General features: G+C 41.3%; 1 protein-coding gene across 1 annotated transcript in view; it reads left to right on the plus strand.

Annotated features, from left to right (window-relative positions):
• SAMM50 (SAMM50 sorting and assembly machinery component) overlaps positions 1 to 19,595 on the plus strand; it is a 60,010-nt gene that overhangs the window by 1,972 nt on the left and 38,443 nt on the right. Inside the window, exons 2-6 of the mRNA XM_060257552.1 lie at positions 1,392 to 1,502; positions 5,024 to 5,125; positions 8,262 to 8,349; positions 9,034 to 9,140; positions 12,621 to 12,751. Coding sequence (XP_060113535.1) covers positions 1,392 to 1,502; positions 5,024 to 5,125; positions 8,262 to 8,349; positions 9,034 to 9,140; positions 12,621 to 12,751 — 539 coding nt within the window. The remainder of the gene's footprint in view (positions 1 to 1,391; positions 1,503 to 5,023; positions 5,126 to 8,261; positions 8,350 to 9,033; positions 9,141 to 12,620; positions 12,752 to 19,595) is intronic.

The following is a 19,595-nucleotide window of genomic DNA, read 5'->3' on the forward strand; positions in this document are numbered from 1 at the left end:
GATCCAACATGGCTTCTCTTATGTTCTTATGTGGCACAGAGTGTTGGACTGGATGGGCCAGTGGCCTGATCCAACATGGCTTCTCTTATGTTCTTATGTGACACAGAGTGTTGGACTGGATGGGCCGTTGGCCTGATCCAACATGGCTTCTCTTATGTTCTTAACTTATTATCTGGCATAAATGAGTCCTTGTTGGGCCGAGCCATTTGTGTTATAAAACATAATGCCAGGTAGCTGAGATGTAAACTTTATAAAGGACACAGACAAACACAAAGATTTTTTTTAAAAAAAACTTAAAATAAAATTTACTTAAAAGATTAGCACTCTTGCAATATTTTGTTTATTTAACAGTCTCTGATAACTGACACCTCTTGCTCTGAATTATTGCATCAAAATCTGGAGACAGTGTGCTGTAGCAATCTTGAGTATGCTTTTCAGGTGTTCTTCAGGTCTGTAAGTCTGTAAGCTGCAAACTTGATTTATTGACATTCACTATAGAAATCTCATGGTCAATGCTTTGAGCCTAGGACCCGGAGAAATGGCTGGGTATTGTGAGCTTTTGTATATAAATTATTTTGTGTGCTGGTCAAGAATGTGTGGGGGCATCATGACACAGAGTGAGGGCTATGTGTTTGTCTACAAAACTATAATCTTCCCAGAAGAATAACTGCAACTCCTATGAGAAAGTGCAAGAATAGAGAGATAGCCATTTATAGTGGCCAGGATCAGTCTACTTATCTGGGAAGCCTAGGTTTACAATCCCCAGTCTACAAAGCAAATGCGCTGAATGAACTTGGTCTGGACACACACTCTTAGCCTCATCCACCTCACTGATTCACAAAGGTCTGATTCAGTATAAGGCAGCTTCATATGTTCATATGTTTGGGGAGGGATAGTGCCTCAGTGGTAGAGCCTCTGCTTGGTAAGCAGAAGGTCCCAGGTTCAATCCCCGGCATCTCCAACTAAAAAGGTTCCAGGCAATTAGGTGTGAAAAACCTCAGCTGGAGACCCTGGAGAGCCGCTGCCAGTCTGAGAAGACAATACTGACTTTGATGGACCGAGAGTCTGATTCAGTAGAAGGCAGCTTCATATGTTCATATGTTTGGGGAGGGATGGTGGCTCAGTGGTAGAGCATCTGCTTGGGATGCAGACGGTCCCAGGTTCAGCCCCCGGCATCTCCAACCAAAAAGAGTCCAGGCAAACAGGTGTGAAAAACCTCAGCTTGAGACCCTGGAGAGCCGCTGCCAGTCTGAGTAGACAATACTGACTTTGATGGACCAAGGGTCTGATTCAGTATAAGGCAGCTTCATATGTTCATTAACAAAGGGCTGTCTGATCAATAACCAAGTAATTTCACTGATACAATTTTGGAATATGTATGTGTCTTATAGAGTTTGGAGCCGCTTCCAGTGAGTGGGACCGAATTTGGTGCTTTAGGAGAAGAATCTGAACTAATCGAAGTTGAACCGGAACCCAAGCAGGAAATTTTGGAAAATAAAGATGTGAGTAACCTTTTTTTATTTAAAATAGGGTGTGTTTCTGTGTATACATGACGTGCAATTCCTAAGTGCTTAACTAAGCCTGAATTTTTTAAAAAAGTTAGCATTCTCAGATGTGAAATGTTTTCAATGTTTTTACAGAGGCAGGGCTTTTTTTGAGCAGGAACACATCTCCAGCTTGCTTGGCGTTCAGGGGAGTGGCCTAATATGCAAATAGGTTCATGCAAGATGTGCATTCAGACTGCTCCTGTGCATGTGGGGTGGGTGCATTGTGCACCCGGCTGTTCAGACAGCCAGGGGAGGGACAGTGGCTCAGTGGTAGAGCATCTGCTTGGGAAGCAGAAGGTCCCAGGTTCAATCCCTGGCATCTCCAAAAAAGGGTCCTGGCAAATAGGTGTGAAAAACCTCAGCTTGAGACCCTGGAGAGCCGCTGCAGGTCTGAGAAGACAATACTGACTTTGATGGACCCAGGGTCTGATTCAGTATAAGGCAGCTTCATATGCTGGGCTTTTTCTACAAAAAAAAAGCCCTGTACAGTGATATAAATATAGGAGAAATTGTACAAGGATTGTCAGAGTTTAAATGGAAAACAGATAGTCTAATTTTAATCCAAGTCACTAAGATGTAGTTCATTCATTAAAAAAAAAAATACCCTGGTCTCCAATACAGCATAGTAACTTTTTTGAAGGGGTTACAATATGCTACACCTGTGTTATTTAAAAGAGAGCATGTGGCACTTAGTGTAACGAATAACTAAAGCTGAAATTCCGTGTGTTTTGAGAAGAAGAGAAGAAGTAATTAATATAACATATTGATACCCTTAAGTGAAGTCAGGGATTGCCAAGTTCTTCGAATTGGAGAAAGGTGTTGTGTAACGTGCAGATAGACTTCTCTTTCCAAAGACAGATGACGCTTTATTTCTGAGTTGCTGCAGGAAGTCTCTTCTCTGGTGAAGGGACTTTCCAAGAATAGCGTACATCCAGCAAACAGATCTAAAATAACCCCTGATTTCCCCCCTCCCAGCCCCACATTCTAGCCACAGCAATAAAAGAAAATAAAAGACAGTGCTTTTAAGGTAATCAAAACACTGCTTGGTGTTACCAGAAGGCCATGTCCAATGGCCCTGATGGGAGGGTCAGCGTGTGAGTGTTTCCAGAGCTCAAACAGTTCGCATGGAAATGTGTTTCATGTCATAACTCAGCTTCCCAAGGACTTCCCAAGATATCTTCCCAGGCCATTAGGGGGGGGGGGAAAGAGAGCAAGCAGATGAAAGGAGGGGTGAAGGAGAGGGGGGAGGAACAAAGGAAACAAAAGGAACTGCATCTAAAACTAGTACAACCGTCATACATCAATAGGCATCCGTTAATTAGAGCTTGCAGGTCCCATAACAAAGCATGACAGAAATTGGGAGGGTTCTGACTGGTAAAATCTTCAGAATCTATGTGCTTGGGTGCCAGCTCAGAGAAGCTGATGTGATTATATACATTGTGAATATATTGAGAGCGATTCCTGTGATATCAGAAATAATTTATTTGTATTTTTTTTGCCCTGGTACAAAGCAGTGGTTTGTTTTGGAAGATTTTGGGGGTGGACAAATGTTAATATAAGAAGAAAACTCTTGTTTCTCTGCCTAAAATTGTAATATCATCATGATCATAAACAGCAGTACTAGAGCTGGTTGTTTGCTCAAGTACTGCTGTTTATGATCATGATGATATTGCAGTTTTAGGCAGAGAAACGAGAGTTTTCTTCTTATATTAACATTTGTGTGCGTAGAATAAGTAAATGAACGTATACACTATAGACGTAACATTTTGTCAACTAAGACCAATGACAACGTGGTGTTCAAACTAGATTGATTTTTTTTCCTGTTTCTGATTTGGATTCACAACAACGTGTCCTGCTGAAATGATCAAATAGTAGTTTAATACTTAATAAGTTACTTATTTATTATTCAAATTTATATTCCACTCTCCCTGCAAATAAACATATAAAATCAATCAATATAAATAACAATTCAATAAAACAGCAGTCATTTAAAACACAGGGTTTCCAGCTGGACTTAACTGGTCTTCAGTTTCATAAATTGGGCTACAGTAGTGGGTGATACTTGAACGATATCAGTAGTATCAGCAGCATGGGGTGAGGGTGGGGCTAAGGTCTTCCTGAACACCTGGCTACCTCAACCAAAGGCCTGGAGGCACAGCTGTTTTACAGATCCAAACATCGCTTGGCTCAAGGAGGCAAGGTGTTATCAAAATTAACAACCTTCAAAGCTGTAGTAGAGTAACTTTAGTTATTATTAAGTATTTCAAATGGTTGAATATTTTTAATATTCAATACAGCAAAAAGATATGCATCATAAAAATAGATGTGTGTAATAGATATGCATAAGAGATATTCTTAATAGGTATAAGGTGAACATAGGTTCCTAAACCATAAAAAGCCTGTGGAATTAAGAACTCTGTGTCTCACAGTTTGCTGCAAGTTATTTATTTATTTTAGTCAATTTATATCCCGCCCTCCCTGCAAAAGCACTCAGTTCCGCCCTCCCTGTGAAAGTTCCATTCTATGCCCAACCCTCAACCATAATGAGTCTAATCTGGAAGTATCTCTGTGTTACTAGTGGGCCATTAGTTTTACCGATGTGTAGGTCTCTTTTACTTTTATCATCCAGTCATGAATTTTGGGCCTTTTTTTTTTTCTTCCAGCTCCTAGCAAAGGCCAGTCAGGCTGTGGTAAAACATATGTGAAGTTACAGTTGAAGATTTTTAGGTATATTGACTGCACAGTTTGACAGTAAGCTCTCCAGTCCAACTGGCAATTCCTACTAGTAGCTTCCAGTAGTCTTTACCGTAGTCTTTTACATGCCCACATTTCCACAGGTGGAAAAAGTCGGCCTTCTCTGCCTCACAAAATTCAGCACACTAGTCCGTATTCCATAACCTGAAAGGGGTTAAGGGAGGCAAATTGGAAAGGTGGTTCTGCATATATTTCCATTTACCATCATTTAAGTAAGTAAGTAAAATTTTATTGTATCCCGCCCTCCCCGCCTAGGCAGGCTCAGGGCGGCTAACAACATTTCGTACATATACAATAATAAATAAAAACATTAAATTTAACAGTAAGAACTTTAAACATTATTTAAAAACCAGTTGATGTATTTAAAAATTCATAATTTGAATTAATCTGGCAGCAATGATGGCATTCTGACGCTAGTTAGAATTGTTTAATTAGTTTAAATTGCTACCAGTACCTTCTTGACATCTTATAACTATTGTTTAAGTAATAATTTGATAAAATAATAAACAGGTTCAAAACAAGGAACTCCTAACATGTCGTTAACATTTTCTCAATTTTGACATGTTGTAACACAAATCCTTCCCATGACATATGTGGATAACCTTTGATACTCAAAACCCAAAACATTCAAACTGCTGTCAACTTTAATGTGATATTGTCTAGCTGTTTATTATCAAATCTCTACAGCTTTAATATTCTGATGGTGATCATTTCATTTGTAGGTTGTGGTTCAGCATGTACACTTCGATGGGCTTGGAAGGACTAAAGACGATATTATTATGCATGAAATTTGCGATGTTTTCAAGGCTAAAAACCTTATTGATGTAAGTGGAATGAATGGAGCCTATTTTATGAAGCACGCAAAACTTTTAACGTTTTGCCAGTTCTAAAATACAAATCTAAGCGCAGAGTTAGCCAAGTTTTGTGTTGACGTCACAGGTATGTATTAAACAAATAATTGGTTTAGAGAGTAGGTGTGTACCTCCGGAATTTCAGTTGCTGCTAGTAATGTAATTACTCAGTGTTGTCACTCATTCCATATACTTGCTTGGTTGGACTGCAAAGCTGATTTAATCAAGGTGGAACTTGTGGGCTGTGCTGTTAGCGTAACTGTTGGATACACTTAAATGTTACTTGAATCTAAACTGACTGTATGATGCTTTTGCTAAACTATACAAAACATACATAATTACTAAAGTATATAGATTAATTTCATGTTAAAAAAAACCTAAAGAACATATTCCGAATTTCCAACGTACTCGGCATTTCTGTCTCTATATGTCGTTTTTGTTCAGACCAAATTATAACTGGGTAATGGTCTCCTTGTCACTTATTCAGTCGTAAACCGGGTCGATTTAAGTATCTATATTCAGTCTAATTCGGATTGTTGTAAATGCTCAGAGTTGTTCTTTGTCTTTTTGAAGCCACGCTCACGGAAAAGTGGGGGGGGGAATCCACCTCTTTCCCTTACTTTGAAGGGTCCCATTTGTTATGTAAAACGACCCATTAGCCGATGGTATTGAAAAGCAAACTTACTTGTGAAGTAGAATTTCAGTGCCTAAGGTAGAAGAGTGATGCATCAGAAGCTTTTTAGAAGAAGAAATTCTGTCATATTGGCGGCCGTGGTGGTGGAGCACTGGAGCAAACAAGAAGGACAGGGAACAGCTGCCGCTATTTCTCTGGCTCCCTGCGGAGCCCCTTGCTGACAGGAGACCCCTCCAGGGTCTCCCTAGAGATGCCACAGCTGCGGCACTTCTTCAACCGCCTGGTTTGGGGGGGGGTCACTAGAGACGAGCTCCGTGGACCCCCACCGAGCTTGTGGCAACGAAGCCCGGAAGTCTAGGTAAACAACATCTATTGGGTCTCCCTTGTCCACATGTTTGTTCACCCCCTCAAAAAACACTAACTGGTTAGTGAGACAAGATCTTCCCTTACAGAACCCATGCTGAGTCTTCCTTAATAGCTTTTGTTCATCAATGTGTCTACTAATTCTCTCTTTAATAATGGTTTCCACTAACTTACCCTGTATTGATGTCAGACTGACTGGCCTGTAATTTTCCAGATCTCTTCTGGAACCCTTTTTAAAGATAGGGATGACATTACTTACCTTCCAATCCTCAGGAATGGAGGCAAATTTTAATGAAAGATTACATATTTTTGTCAGGAGATCTACAAGTTCACATTTGAGTTCTTTCAGAACTCTTGAATGTATGCCATCCGGGCCCAGTGATTTATCAGTTTTTAAACTGTCTATCAGTCTTAGGACTCCCTCTCTCATCACCTCAACTTGACTCAGGTCTTTCAACACCCCTCCCCAAATCAGCCGTTCTGGAGTGGACAATCATTTCCCATCTTCCACAGTGAAGGCAGAGGCAAAAAATGCATTCAGCTTCTTAGCCATTTCCGTATCGTCCTTTAATAGTCCTTTCACCCTTTGGTCATCCAAGGGCCCCGCTGCCTCCCTGGCTGTTTTCTTACTTCTAATGTATTTTGAAGAAATTGTTATTGCTGGTCTTTACATTTTTTTGCAATATGCTGCTCATATTCCCTTTTTGCCTGCCTGATCACAAACTTGCATTTTATTTGCCACAGCCTGTGTTCCCTTTTATAATATCACTGGGACTAGCTTTCCACCACTTAAAGGAATTCTTCTTACCTTTTACAGCTTCCCTTACTTTGTTTGTTAATGATGCAGGCCTTTTTCTATTCTGAGTCAACCTCAAGCCAGCTACCAAAACCCAGCTTCTGCTGGGATCGAACTCAGGTTGTGAGCAGAGCTTAGGACTTCCGTACTGCAACTTTACCACTCTGCGCCACAGTTATTTCATCTAGCTGCTATCTTTAATTTTTTCATGATTTTATAATCATTCCCTAACTTTTGATCTGGTGAGCGATAACAAACTCCCAGAGTTAAGCTTCCTTTGGGATCCACTATTTCAATCCATAGCATTTCCAGAAGCAAATCTTACCTCCTCCGTCCTACTGAACTGTGTACCCCCTCTAACATACAGAGCCACCCCATCTCCAACCCTTCCCCCCCCCATCCTTCTGATATATAATTTATATCCAGGAATCTCTATGTCCTACTGATTTTTCTCATCCCACCAAGTTTCTGAAATGCCTAAAATGTCTATGTTTCCCCCCAACACTACGCATTCCAACTCCCTGATTTTACCTCAGACACTTCTAGCATTTGTATATTTGTAAACATCTAAAATTTCCCAGGCCCGCAACCTTCCTCCTGCTCCCTCAAGACCTTGCCAAGCAGTCCATATTGTTTGTCACCATCTCAGTGGACAACTCTAATCCATTGCTCTGTAGAAAAGTAACAACTAACCCTTCATCTCTTTGAGATGAGCCATCCCGAACCAGAGGCGTTCCTCTCTTGTCAACTTTCCCCCAAGATTCAGTTTAAAAACTGCTCTGCCAGCTTTTTTATTTTAAGCGCCAGCAGCCTGGTTCCTTCTGGGGAGAAGTGGAGACTGTCTCTTGTTCCAAAATGCATCCCTGTGCCTAACAAACTTGAACCCTTCTTCTCTGTACCATCATCTCATGCACACATTGAGACTCCTAATTTGTGCCTGTCTCTCCATCCCTGCGTGTGGAACAGGTAGTACTTCTGAGAAGGCTACCTTGGAGGTCCTGGCCTTAAGTCTCCTGCCTAGCAGCCTAAATTTTTCATCCAGGGCCTCGCGACTGCATTTCCCCACGTTTCCTAATTTGCTTAACAAAACTACAGACTAGAGAAAATGTAGCTTTTTATTTGATACTGAGTTTATCCGAGATTATCCTTTGTGTACTCCAAACTAAGCCTGCTGATTTCAGTAACCCTGGAGAAACTCTGCATAGAATGGCACGTTAACTGTACAATTTTTAAAGCCTGCCTTTTGCAAATAACCGTTCCCGTACATTCAGTCGTACTGCTTTATTTGAATTTGAACTCCTCATCTGTTTTTGAAGGTCATGAGGAAATCGCATGCAGCTCGTGAAAATCTTCTCCGTCTAGGAATTTTTAGACAGGTGGAAGTTCTAATCGATACATGTCAAGGTAAGTGTGTCTCTTTCTGAAATACCAAGGGCTAGTTTTTCAGGAAAGTGGGTGATCAGTTTATTTATTAATTTTTCAATTTCTAGCCTGCCCTTCCCGCTGAAGTGAGCTCAGGGCAGGTTACAACATATGGTAGGTAGGTAAATATAATCGATTGTATATGACTATAGCCTTTACTGTCTGAACATAATAAAAACATGCATGGGGTTACATAGGGGTTTATACAGTCATCTCTAAAACTATAACATACAATAATTAAAAACACAGTAACAACATTACGATGGCATTATAAAATCATGTCCATCTGGGTTTGTTTCAGATGTTAATAGAGCTGGTTTGTCTTCAGATCGCATAAATCTTTCGCCTTAGTATTGCCAAATATCAAAATCGACAACGTTATCATGAGAGTTTGAGCAGGATAATAATAATATAGGGGAGCAAAAGTTAATAATATAGGGGGGGCAAAAATTTGAAAATATTTATTTGATATTTATATCTGTCTGCCTTATGAGTACCAAGCTGCTGGAGAGAGCTGTTTCTCAATACTCCAGTGTTCTTAACATTAAAGAAGCTGTTTTAAGAAATACCTTGAGTTATCTGTTGCCCATTAGTATGTTGAAAGTGTTGGATTTTTAAAATGTATTGTGGCTACTGTCCTCCTCACTAATTCCTCTGTATATGTAGGAGATGATGCTCTTCCAAATGGTTTAGATATAACATTTGAAGTTACAGAGCTGAGAAGATTAACTGGAAGCTATAACACAATGGTTGGCAACAATGAAGGGAGCATGGTAAGACTTTTTTTCATAAATTGCTGCATCTTTGTTTTTGGTGATGTGACAGAGACCAATTTACCACATAAATGTTTTTGTGGCTACATTATTTAAAATATTCTATCCTAGTCACATTTAAAAGGTAACGGTAATCTCCTATGCAAGCACCAGTCATTTCCAACTCTGGGGTGACGTTGCTTTCACAACGTTCTCATGGCAGACTTTTTTTTTATGGGGTGGTTTGCCATTGCCTTCCCCAGTCATTTACATTTTACCCCCAGCAAGCTGGGTACTCATTTTACCGACCTCAGAAAGATGGAAGGCTAAGTCAACCATGAGTCAGCTACCTGAACCCAGCTTCCCTTGGGATCGAACTCAAGTCGTGAGCAGAGCTTGAACTGAAGTACTGCAGCTTACCACTCTGTACCACGGGACTCTTTAGTCATATTTACATGTAAGGAAATTCCACTTAAATGAATAGGTTGGATTCTGCGGAGGATTTCCACTGATGCCGATGGGGGATTTTCACTGATTCCCCCCCTCACTGCACATAGTGAACATTTTTGGGTTGCAGTAGGAGGTGGGGGACATGGAAGTCCACACTCGACTTAAGAGATATTAAACCATAAAAAAAACCCCAGAAAATTTCAGAGAGGAAATTGCCTTTTTTTCCCCCCCTAATGAAAAAATCCTGGGAAATTTGGGGAACCAATTAAAAAACACTATAAATTTTTTTTTCTTCGGAATGAATGAAATGTTTTTTTAAGACAAGGTTTTATGAACATATTTTATGTGCGCGTAGCTGGGAACAGAGACTTGTGAATTCCAAACAGCAAAAGGGAACTTCCAGAGGTTCTGCTGGAAGAGGGAACAGCTGGGCTAACACTCGTAGACCCATACCCTTGGAGGGGTGTGACCCTTATCCTGAGCAGAGGACTTTAAATGGAAACAAACTTACTGATGGAAATGGGGTTGCCAGGTCCGGGTTGGAAAATACCTGGAGACTTTGGGGGAGGATCTGGGAGAGGTCCGGGTTTGGGGAGGGGAGCCTGGTACAAAGCCATAGAGTCCACCCTTCGAAGCAGCCATTTTCTGCAGGGGAGCTGATCGCTGCCATCTGGCGATCAGTTGTAAAGGTGGGAGATATCCAGGCTCCACCTGGAGGCTGGCAGCCGTATGTGGGAAAGGAGGCAGGCATGGAGGAAACGGCAAGCAAAGTGGCAATCTGCCTAGCTGGGGAAGGCTTCCTCAGAGTTGTCGGAGGTGAATGCAAAGAAAGGAGAAGGGGGAGAAGTCTTCCAAATAGCGTTTAGAAAGCAAATGGTAAAAAGGTTAATGAGCAGAAAGAAATGATGCCAGATGCATCTCCAAACAGGATTCAGAACTTGCTTACAAGTAGGTCTTGGTTCCAAACTGAGGGTCAGGACTCAAAAGTGGGGGTACTACAGGTGGATTAAAATTAAAAAGTTGGAAGGGGCCTAATGAAAGACCATCCGCTTCAACCCCCACTCCACACAGGATGACCTGAAGCATCCCTGTCAAATAATTGTCCAGTCTCCACTTACATACCTCAAATGCCGCTGAACTGCCCTTACCGCTAAAAAGCTTTCTGTTATAGCCTGCTGATATCTCCCAGCCTGTAATTTAAACCCATTATTATGAGCGCTATCTTCCACTACCAACTGAAACAGTGCCCTTTCCCTCCTCTAAATGACAGCCCTTCAAATACTTAAAAAGAGTAACCATATCCCCCCAACCTCCTTTTCTCCAGCCTAAACATTCTCCGTTTCCGCAGCCTTTCTTTGTAGTCGCCAAATCCCTAATAATCCTCATTGCTCTCCTCTGCACCTGTTCTAAAATGTCTGTTTTTCTCTGCAAAACACCCTACAGACTATAAATTGCAGAAAGTCTCAGAACAACCAGCACATTCCACAGAACAATCAGCACAGTCATCAACCATCTTCCTTATCTTCACACCCCTTCCAACCCTCCCAGCAATTAACACAGAACAATGGTCGCATTCAACAGCCAGTTTCCTTATCACTACCCTTCCAGGAAGCCCCACCAAACAATGGGCACATCCACAAACCAATTGCCCTTTCACCACCACCCCTCCAGCCTAGAAATAGCAGCTCTCCAGCAGCACTGGCCTCACTCAATGCACAGCAGCCAAGAAGGTCAGAGCGCCTGCTCCGGCTGCAACGCCACTGAGGATGTTCTCCGCAGCTGAGAACGAAACGTCTGGAAGGAAAACTTTCTCCAGTAGAACACGGCACTTGAGCCCGAAAGATTCTACAAACCCTAATGCTGTTTTTCTTATTAAAAAGGCCTCTAGAACCAGACACAGTACTCAAGTTGGGTTTGATCAGTGCAGTATGCAGTGGTACTGTCACATTCTAGACACTGCATCTGTTCAGACACTCTAAGATCAAATTGTCCTTCGTTGCTGAGGCATACACAGGCTGCTCATACTCAGTTTGCAATCCACCAAAGCCCAGAGATCCTGTTTGCATATGCTATTACCCAGAAGAGTATCCTCATCCGGCATATGTGCATAACATTTTACTATCTAGATGTAAAGGCTTACATTTCTCTATTTGAGTTTCATTTTGTTCACACATGCCCATTTGTCCAATGTATCCAAGTCTGACTGTGTTCTGTCTCTTGTCTTCTGGAGCATTTGCTACCTCCCTCAGCTAGGTGTCCTCTGTCCCTTCACACCTTCATCTAGATCATAGATAAAAATATTAAAAAGCAGTGGGCCCAAAACTGCAGCACCCCGGTAGATACTAACCTCCAATCAGACAGGGAGCCGTTAGCTGCCGTTCTTTGGTGCAGTTATCCAACAAATTCCTTATCCATCTAACTGCCCTAAAATCTGATCCGTAGCCCTCAAACTTGTCGATCAAAGCATCATGGAGAACCCTGTGAAGCATCTTACTAAAACCCAAATATGCAATATCCACAGCATTTGTTGTTAGCCGCCCTGAGCCTGCCTAGGCGGGGAGGGCAGGATATAAATAAAATATATTATTATTATTACTATCCCCACCATCTACCAAACCTGCCACCCAATCAAAAAAGGCAGTACAGTTAGTCTGACAGAACCTATTAAGGAGAAATCCATGCCGGCTGCTTCTTATCACCAAATGATCCTCTTCGTTGTTCAGTCTCACAGTTGAGTCCGACTCTTTGCAACCCCAGGGACCAAGTCATGCCAGGCCATCCTCCGAAGTCTGCTCAAATTCGTGTTAGTTACATCAGTAACGCTGTCCAGCCATCTCATCTTTAATAATAATAATAATAAAATAATAATATTTTTTTCTGTTGAATGATGTGCTCTTTGTAATGGGATTATAAACTTTTTTGTTCAGAACGACTGCTGAAAATCTGAGGAGTAAGAATTGAATGGTTTTGCTGGGTAAAGCTATTGATTAAATGTGCAAGTGTTCTTGCAAAACTGTGTATTTGTCAGTGATTGCTCTGGTATATTTCTAGGTACTTGGGCTAAAGCTCCCTAATATCTTCGGACGTGCAGAGAAGGTGACATTTCAGTTTTCTTACGGTACAAAGGAAACATCGTATGGCCTGTCGTTCTTTAAACCACAGCCCGGACACTTTGAGAGAAAGTAAGATCTTTGGAAAATATACTTCCTGCCATATTCTGACTTGGATGACCCAGACTATTCTGATCTTGTCAAATCTTGGGTGCTAAGCAGTGTCAGCCCTGGTTAATACTTGAATGAGAGACCACCAAGGAAGTCTAAAGTTTGCTATGTGGGGTCAGGCAATGCTAAATCACCTCCGTTAGTCTCTTGAGGGGTCGTCATAAGTCAGCATGTTCTACCACTGCCTCTAATGCTGTGCCCTCTTCTTTGGAACCACTAAATTCAGTGGCCCCTGAGTTAAAACTGAAAAGGATTGGTTTACCTCTTTTTTTCCAGTAGAAAAAGAATACTTCCAAGCATTGGTCACTTCTGGCAGAGCTCCATGTACTGGATTGTACTCAGCTAAACACCAAGTATTCGTTCATCCCAAAGAGCCGCCTTGGGGAGGGACGGTGGCTCAGTGGTAGAGCACCTGCTTGGGAAGCAGAAGGTCCCAGGTTCAATCCCCGGCATCTCCAAAAAAGGGTCCAGGCAAATAGGTGTGAAAAACCTCAGCTTGAGACCCTGGAGAGCCGCTGCCAGTCTGAGAAGACAATACTGACTTTGATGGACCAAAGGTCTGATTCAGTATAAGGCAGCTTCATATGTTCATATGTTTGGGGAGGGACGGTGGCTCAGTGGCAGAGCATCTGCTTGGGAAGCAGAAGGTCCCAGGTTCAATCCCTGGCATCTCCAACTAGAAGGGTCCAGGCAAATAGGTGTGAAAAACCTCAGCTTGAGACCCTGGAGAGCAGCTGCCAGTGTGAGTAGACAGTACTGACTTTGATGGACCAAAGGTCTGATTCAGTATAAGGCAGCTTCATATGTTCATATATTTGGGGAGGGACGGTGGCTCAGTGGTAGAGCATCTGCTTGGGAAGCAGAAGGTCCCAGGTTCAATCCCTGGCATCTCCAACTATAAAAGGGTCCAGGCAATTAGGTGTGAAAAACCTCAGCTTGAGACCCTGGAGAGCCACTGCCAATTAGGGGAGGGACGGTGGCTCAGTGGTAGAGCATCTGCTTGGGAAGCAGAAGGTCCCAGGTTCAATCCCTGGCATCTCCAAAAAAGGGTCCAGGCAAATAGGTGTGAAAAACCTCAGCTCGAGACCCTGGAGAGCCACTGCCAGTCTGAGAAGACAAGACTGACTTTGATGGACCAAAGGTCTGATTCAGTATAAGGCAGCTTCATATGTTCTTCTGGAAGAGTTGCTGCAGAAAAGGATCTTTGCTCAGTTCAACAGCGATAGAATTGTTTGAGGTTGTTTCGATTCTATCTTTCATTTCCATAATGAATAGCAAATATCAATGTAAAATTTACATTTACAGGCTTTTTGAAATTCCAGTGCATGCATCCATGCAAAAACTCTTATCTGCGACTTGCTAAAGTCAGTTTCATGAACTTGCTGTTTTTATAATCAGCTTCAACTGGTGAGATTTTTAAAATAAGTAGCATAGATAACCCAGTCAAATATATTTTTCATATGCATGCGTCCGTACGCCATTCCCAATGCTGTGCTGTGAATGCCGATTATACGTGCAAACTTTTTCAGCCATCAGCATATATAGGGGTTTTGTTTTCAAATACTGATGACCTGAGGAAATGGATCTTTCTTACTTAGCAGAAGGCTGCCCTGTTCTGCAGTTCTTCCATTGTCATACATTTTGTCAGGCGTGGGTTCATTGAAGCTCGCAAGTAAGCAGACTCGGTATTTTGAAACAAAGTTGCGTTTATTGGACACTTCAGAGTTACTCCAGCTAGAAAGGCATTGGAACTGATGGAGATCAGCTCGAATCATTGGCATTTAACCTTCTACATCAAAGCAATCATTTCTACCCCTTAATTCCCAAAACCAAAGGTTGCTTTTGCATGTGAGACTTTTCCCAGTGCTCCCCCTCTTGGCTACATCAGGGGTATGTGGCCTAATATGCAAAGGACCTCCTGCCAGAATTCCACCCCTGTCCCTGTTCAATCTGGCCAAGTGGATCCAAGCTACAGTAACCTCCCAGCTAGAATACTGTAACACAAACTAAAAAATTCAGCAGGTAGAAAACATCACAAGTCTATGAGGCTTGACGCAAAATATGCATGTTAAATGCATTCTGTAATTGCTCCAGTGGCTACCTGTGAGTTTTCAGGTTCAGAGCCCAGAACCCACATAGCTGTGCGGCCAACTCTCTCAGAATCTCCTGCTAAACAAAGCAAACTAGTGTGATGAACAGCTGCTCTGTACATATTCCTGGGAAATTGCTCTCTGCTCTTCTCCCCTCCCTCCTTGCTACCCCGGCTTCTATGTTAGTAGGCATTCATATGCATTAATGAATATGGTTAGTAACAGTTTTCATTAATATTGTGAACATATGAACATAAGAAGCTGCCTTATACTGAATCAGACCTTTGGTCCATCAAAGTCAGTATTGTCTTCTCAGACTGGCAGTGGCTCTCCAGGGTCTCAAGCGGAGGTTTTTCACACCTATTTGCCTGGACCCTTTTAGTTGGAGATGCCGGGGATTGAACCTGGGACCTTCTGCTTCCCAAGCAGATGCTCTACCACTGAGCCACCGTCCCTCCCCAAACATATGAACATATGAAGCTGCCTTATACTGAATCAGACCCTTGGTCCATCAAAGTCAGTATTGTCTTCTCAGACTGGCAGCGGCTCTCCAGGGTCTCAAGCTGAGGCTTTTCACACCTATTTGCCTGGACCCTTTTTTTAGTTGGAGATGCCGGGGATTGAACCTGGGACCTTCTGCTTCCCAAGCAGATGCTCTACCACTGAGCCACCGTCCCTCCCCACCGTCCTCACCGTCCCTTGTGAATGAACAGAGCCTGACACATTTAGGATAATGGAAAGCAAGTCAGTTTTATTGTTTGCATTACGGAAGTGACTGCCAGTGCAGCTCTCCAGGCCTTGTGCAGTTAGTCGACAAAGCTCCCTTGACCTCCAACGTCAGTTTTTCAGGAATCTTATGGAGCTTCTGGGGAAAGGCAAAGGCAGGGAAAGATCATAGGATCCAGTGCGATGTGGAACGACGACAATTTTATCATATCTCTAGCAAACAGCATGTGTTGTAAGCTCCTTTTTTTCATTATCAGGCATTTAAAAACATTTGACAGAGTCTTGGAATAGTTCAGAAATATAATTGATGTAAATGTCATGGCTGTCGATACCTTAACAGACACAAAGTTAAACTGAGTCTGCCATTCACTTTGCTGAAAAGAAAGCAATTCATAAGAAGCATTATTGTGTCCTTCGAGGGACCACTGAAAGCAGGTGAGGGCAAGTCTTTATGCTTCTGGGAACTGTTTAATTTTTTTTTTTTTTAATGACGACCAGTCATAAAATGGTGGTTTGGTGAGCGGGGCCAGTCATAAAATGGCAGCTCATACTGAAATCACACCATTTCAGAGCAGGTCTGCAGTGCTTGATGAGGAAACCTCTCTGCTGTTTTCCCAACCCCACCACTGTAATTTGCACTACATGGGGGAAATGTGCAGTTCCACTGTGTTTTCCTTAGAAGCAAATAGCAAATTTGATGAAGGGCAAAGAGTTGACACCATCTTCTTTTTTTTTTAATATGTATATTTTTATTATTAATACATTATCCGTTTCTCTACATGGTTTCTGATATCCATTTTACATTTACCCCCAACCCACCCCCCTTAGTCTATTCATCCTTTTCTTCTTCCAGCCAGGGACAAAGGACTCGAAGCTTCCACTGAATGTCCACTCTCCTTTCTTCCTTCGCCCATTTCAGATAGGTCAGCCACTTTTCTTTAATTCTTGATCTTCTTTCTTCCCATGATTCTTCTTGCAACATTATAGCGGCTATATCTGACTGGACAAAATCAAAGAGGTAGTTATGCCAAGTACTTTCCTTCCATTTACTTTTATCCTTCCATCCTGCCGCTATTACCGCTTTACCCGCTGATATCATTGCTTTTAGTAAATCTTGGTTGTTCTTCCCTGTTTTTTCATTCCCTAATAAACTCATCTGCATTAGTTCAAAGTTAATTCTCAGCTCTACCTGAAAAAATTTCTTTATCATTCCCACTACCATATCCCATAGTTTCTTGGCCTCAGGACACTCCCACCACATGTGGGAATACCATCCCTTTTCTTTCTTACAGTGCCAACACTTAGGACTCAACCCAGGAAACATATTGGCTAAAGTAGCCGGAGTTCTATACCATTTGGTGAAAAATTCCAATTCCATTTCTCTAACCTTATGTATCTTAACTTTTTTAAAACCTTCCATTATCTTCTCCCCTGTTCGTTTCGTTATTTGGCCTTCTAAACTCCATGACCGTTGAAGGTAGCTTATTGCTCCTTCGTTACCTAAATTCATGCTCCTGTATAGGATGCCTGCTAATCCTTTTTTTGTTTTACCCATTAATTTATAAAACTTTTCCATAGGTTCTTCTTCATTTAAGTTACTCTTTTCCACTTCCTTTTTAACTTTAGTATACAATCCTGTGGCCTTAAGCCAGTATTGTATTCCTATGACTTCTTGAAATTCATGTAATGGTTTTAACTTATCTAGTATTAACAAATCTTCTACCCTTCTAAATCCTTTAGCCTTAAGTAGTTCGCTCCACCTATGCTCCTTGTCTCCTTCCATCAACACTTCTAATGGCGTCCATCTAGATACCCGATTCAGCCATTTTGGTTGCCATTTCTTCCAAACATTTAGCCCATTTTTCCTTGGTCCCATGTTTAAATTAAGTTCCTTCGCCCCCATGTTCGTAAAGATGCCATGTTTTCCTACCCCATTATTAGCTTCATTCTCAAACCTTATCCATTTCTGGTCCCCTTCCTTCTCTATTTCTAATAATGCTTTAAGCTGAAATGCTTCATAATAATTGACTATATCTGGGACTCCCCATCCAAGTTCTGATTTATGATTGTATGCCAATTTTTTTGGAAATCTAAGTTTCCTACTACCAAATATCCATTCCCTTATTTTAGTGTTCCAGTTAGTCATTTTTTGCTTATCTAACTCCAGTGGTATCGTTTGAAAAAGGTACGACAACCTTGGCATCCAAAACATCGATACACTCTTTATTCTAGTGGTCAGGCTCATCGTCCTTTTCCCCCATTGCTGCATATCCCTCTCTATTTTCTCCCAGATTTTATTATAATTTCCCTCCACTATCCTGTTAATATTTTTATAAATTTCTATCCCTAGATATTTAAATTTCTTAACTCCCATCCCCATATTAGTTATCCTATTAATCTCTTTCCTTTCTTCCAAACCAACATTAAAGTACATTATTTCAGACTTTCCCATATTTATCCTTAAGCCTGATACTGCTTCAAAATCTTCTAAAATAATTTTCGTTTCCCTAATGGCTTCTTTCGGGTTAGATATTGTCATGATTATGTCATCTGCAAATAAATTGATTTTTATTTCCTCCTTTCCTATTCTACAGCCTTCTATTCTCCCTGAATTCCTAATCCTTTCTGCTAGTTGCTCTATCGCCATTATAAACAGGGATGGGGAAAGTGCCCTGCCTCACACCTCTCTCAATTGGGAGCTGATCCGTATGTTCGTTGTTTACTCTTACCACTGCTGACCCCTCCCTATAGACCTCTTGAATGGCTTTTAAGAATAGTGGGCCAATCCCACACTTCTTCATTATGGACCATAAGAATTCATGGGACAGCGTGTCAAATGCCTTGTATACATCTAATTTAAGTAAAGCAAGTTGCCCAGAACGTTTATGGTACAACACATTAAATATATTCCTTATAGGATGTGCAATACTCCTATTCTTTACAAAGCCATATTGATCCTCTTTTATTATATGAGGTAATATGTTCCTTAACCTATTTGCTAAAACTTTAGCGAAAATTTTGTAGTCCTGGTTAAGTAAACTTATTGGTCTATATGAACCCACTTCCCGAGGATCCTTCTGGGGTTTTAATATTACAGTTATTTCAGCCATTCTCCAAGAGTCGGGAGCTTTCCCTCCCTTCAATATAGCATTAAACACTTGTTGTAATTCGGGGATCAGTAACTCCTTCATCTCCTTATAAAAATCCACAGTAAAGCCGTCAGGCCCTGGGGATTTACCCACTTTTAAATTGTTCACAACTTCCTCTATTTCTTGAACTGTTATTTCCTTCTCCAAACTCTCTCTATCTGTATCTCCCAACACTTCTCCACTTTCTTCAATATGTTCTGTTATATCCCTCCTAGCGTATAACTCTTTGTAGAATTCTTGAAACACTTCCCTAATTTCTCTCGGGTTCTGCGTGACCTTTCCTTGTCTCTTAATACTTTCCACCTTTTGCTTTTCTTTCCTAGTCTTGAGATAATTAGCCAATCTCCTAACGGAGTTTATTGAATCTCTTTGAAACTCATTTCTTACCATGGTTTGTTTTTTCCATAATGCCCTCGAATCCATAAAGTCCAATTGTTTCCTAATTTCATCGGTTTTTTTTCCTATCAGGGCCGAATCTAATAACTTGACTGCTCTGCAGTGCGCCTAATTCCTGAAGTTTCTGTGTCTTGTTAGCATACCATTCTTTTTTTATTTCTTTCTCCTTCATCATACAATGACCTCTTAACACTGCTTTTGCTGCTTCCCACAAGATATTTGTGGCCACTGTTCCCTTATTTTCTCTAAAATATTGTTTTACTTGATTTTCCATATATTGTCTATTTTCTTTTTTTAATAAGACCATATTGTTGAATCTCCAGGTCCTTCTAATTTGCTCGTTTTTTATCACCAGTTCTATATTTAGTGGAGCATGATCTGAGATCCATATTGGATGGGTTGTTACTTTCCTCAACTCCCAATTATTTGATTTTTTAAGAAATA

Source organism: Heteronotia binoei, chromosome 17 (assembly GCF_032191835.1).
Source record: "Heteronotia binoei isolate CCM8104 ecotype False Entrance Well chromosome 17, APGP_CSIRO_Hbin_v1, whole genome shotgun sequence".
Taxonomy (NCBI): Eukaryota; Metazoa; Chordata; class Lepidosauria; order Squamata; family Gekkonidae; genus Heteronotia; species Heteronotia binoei.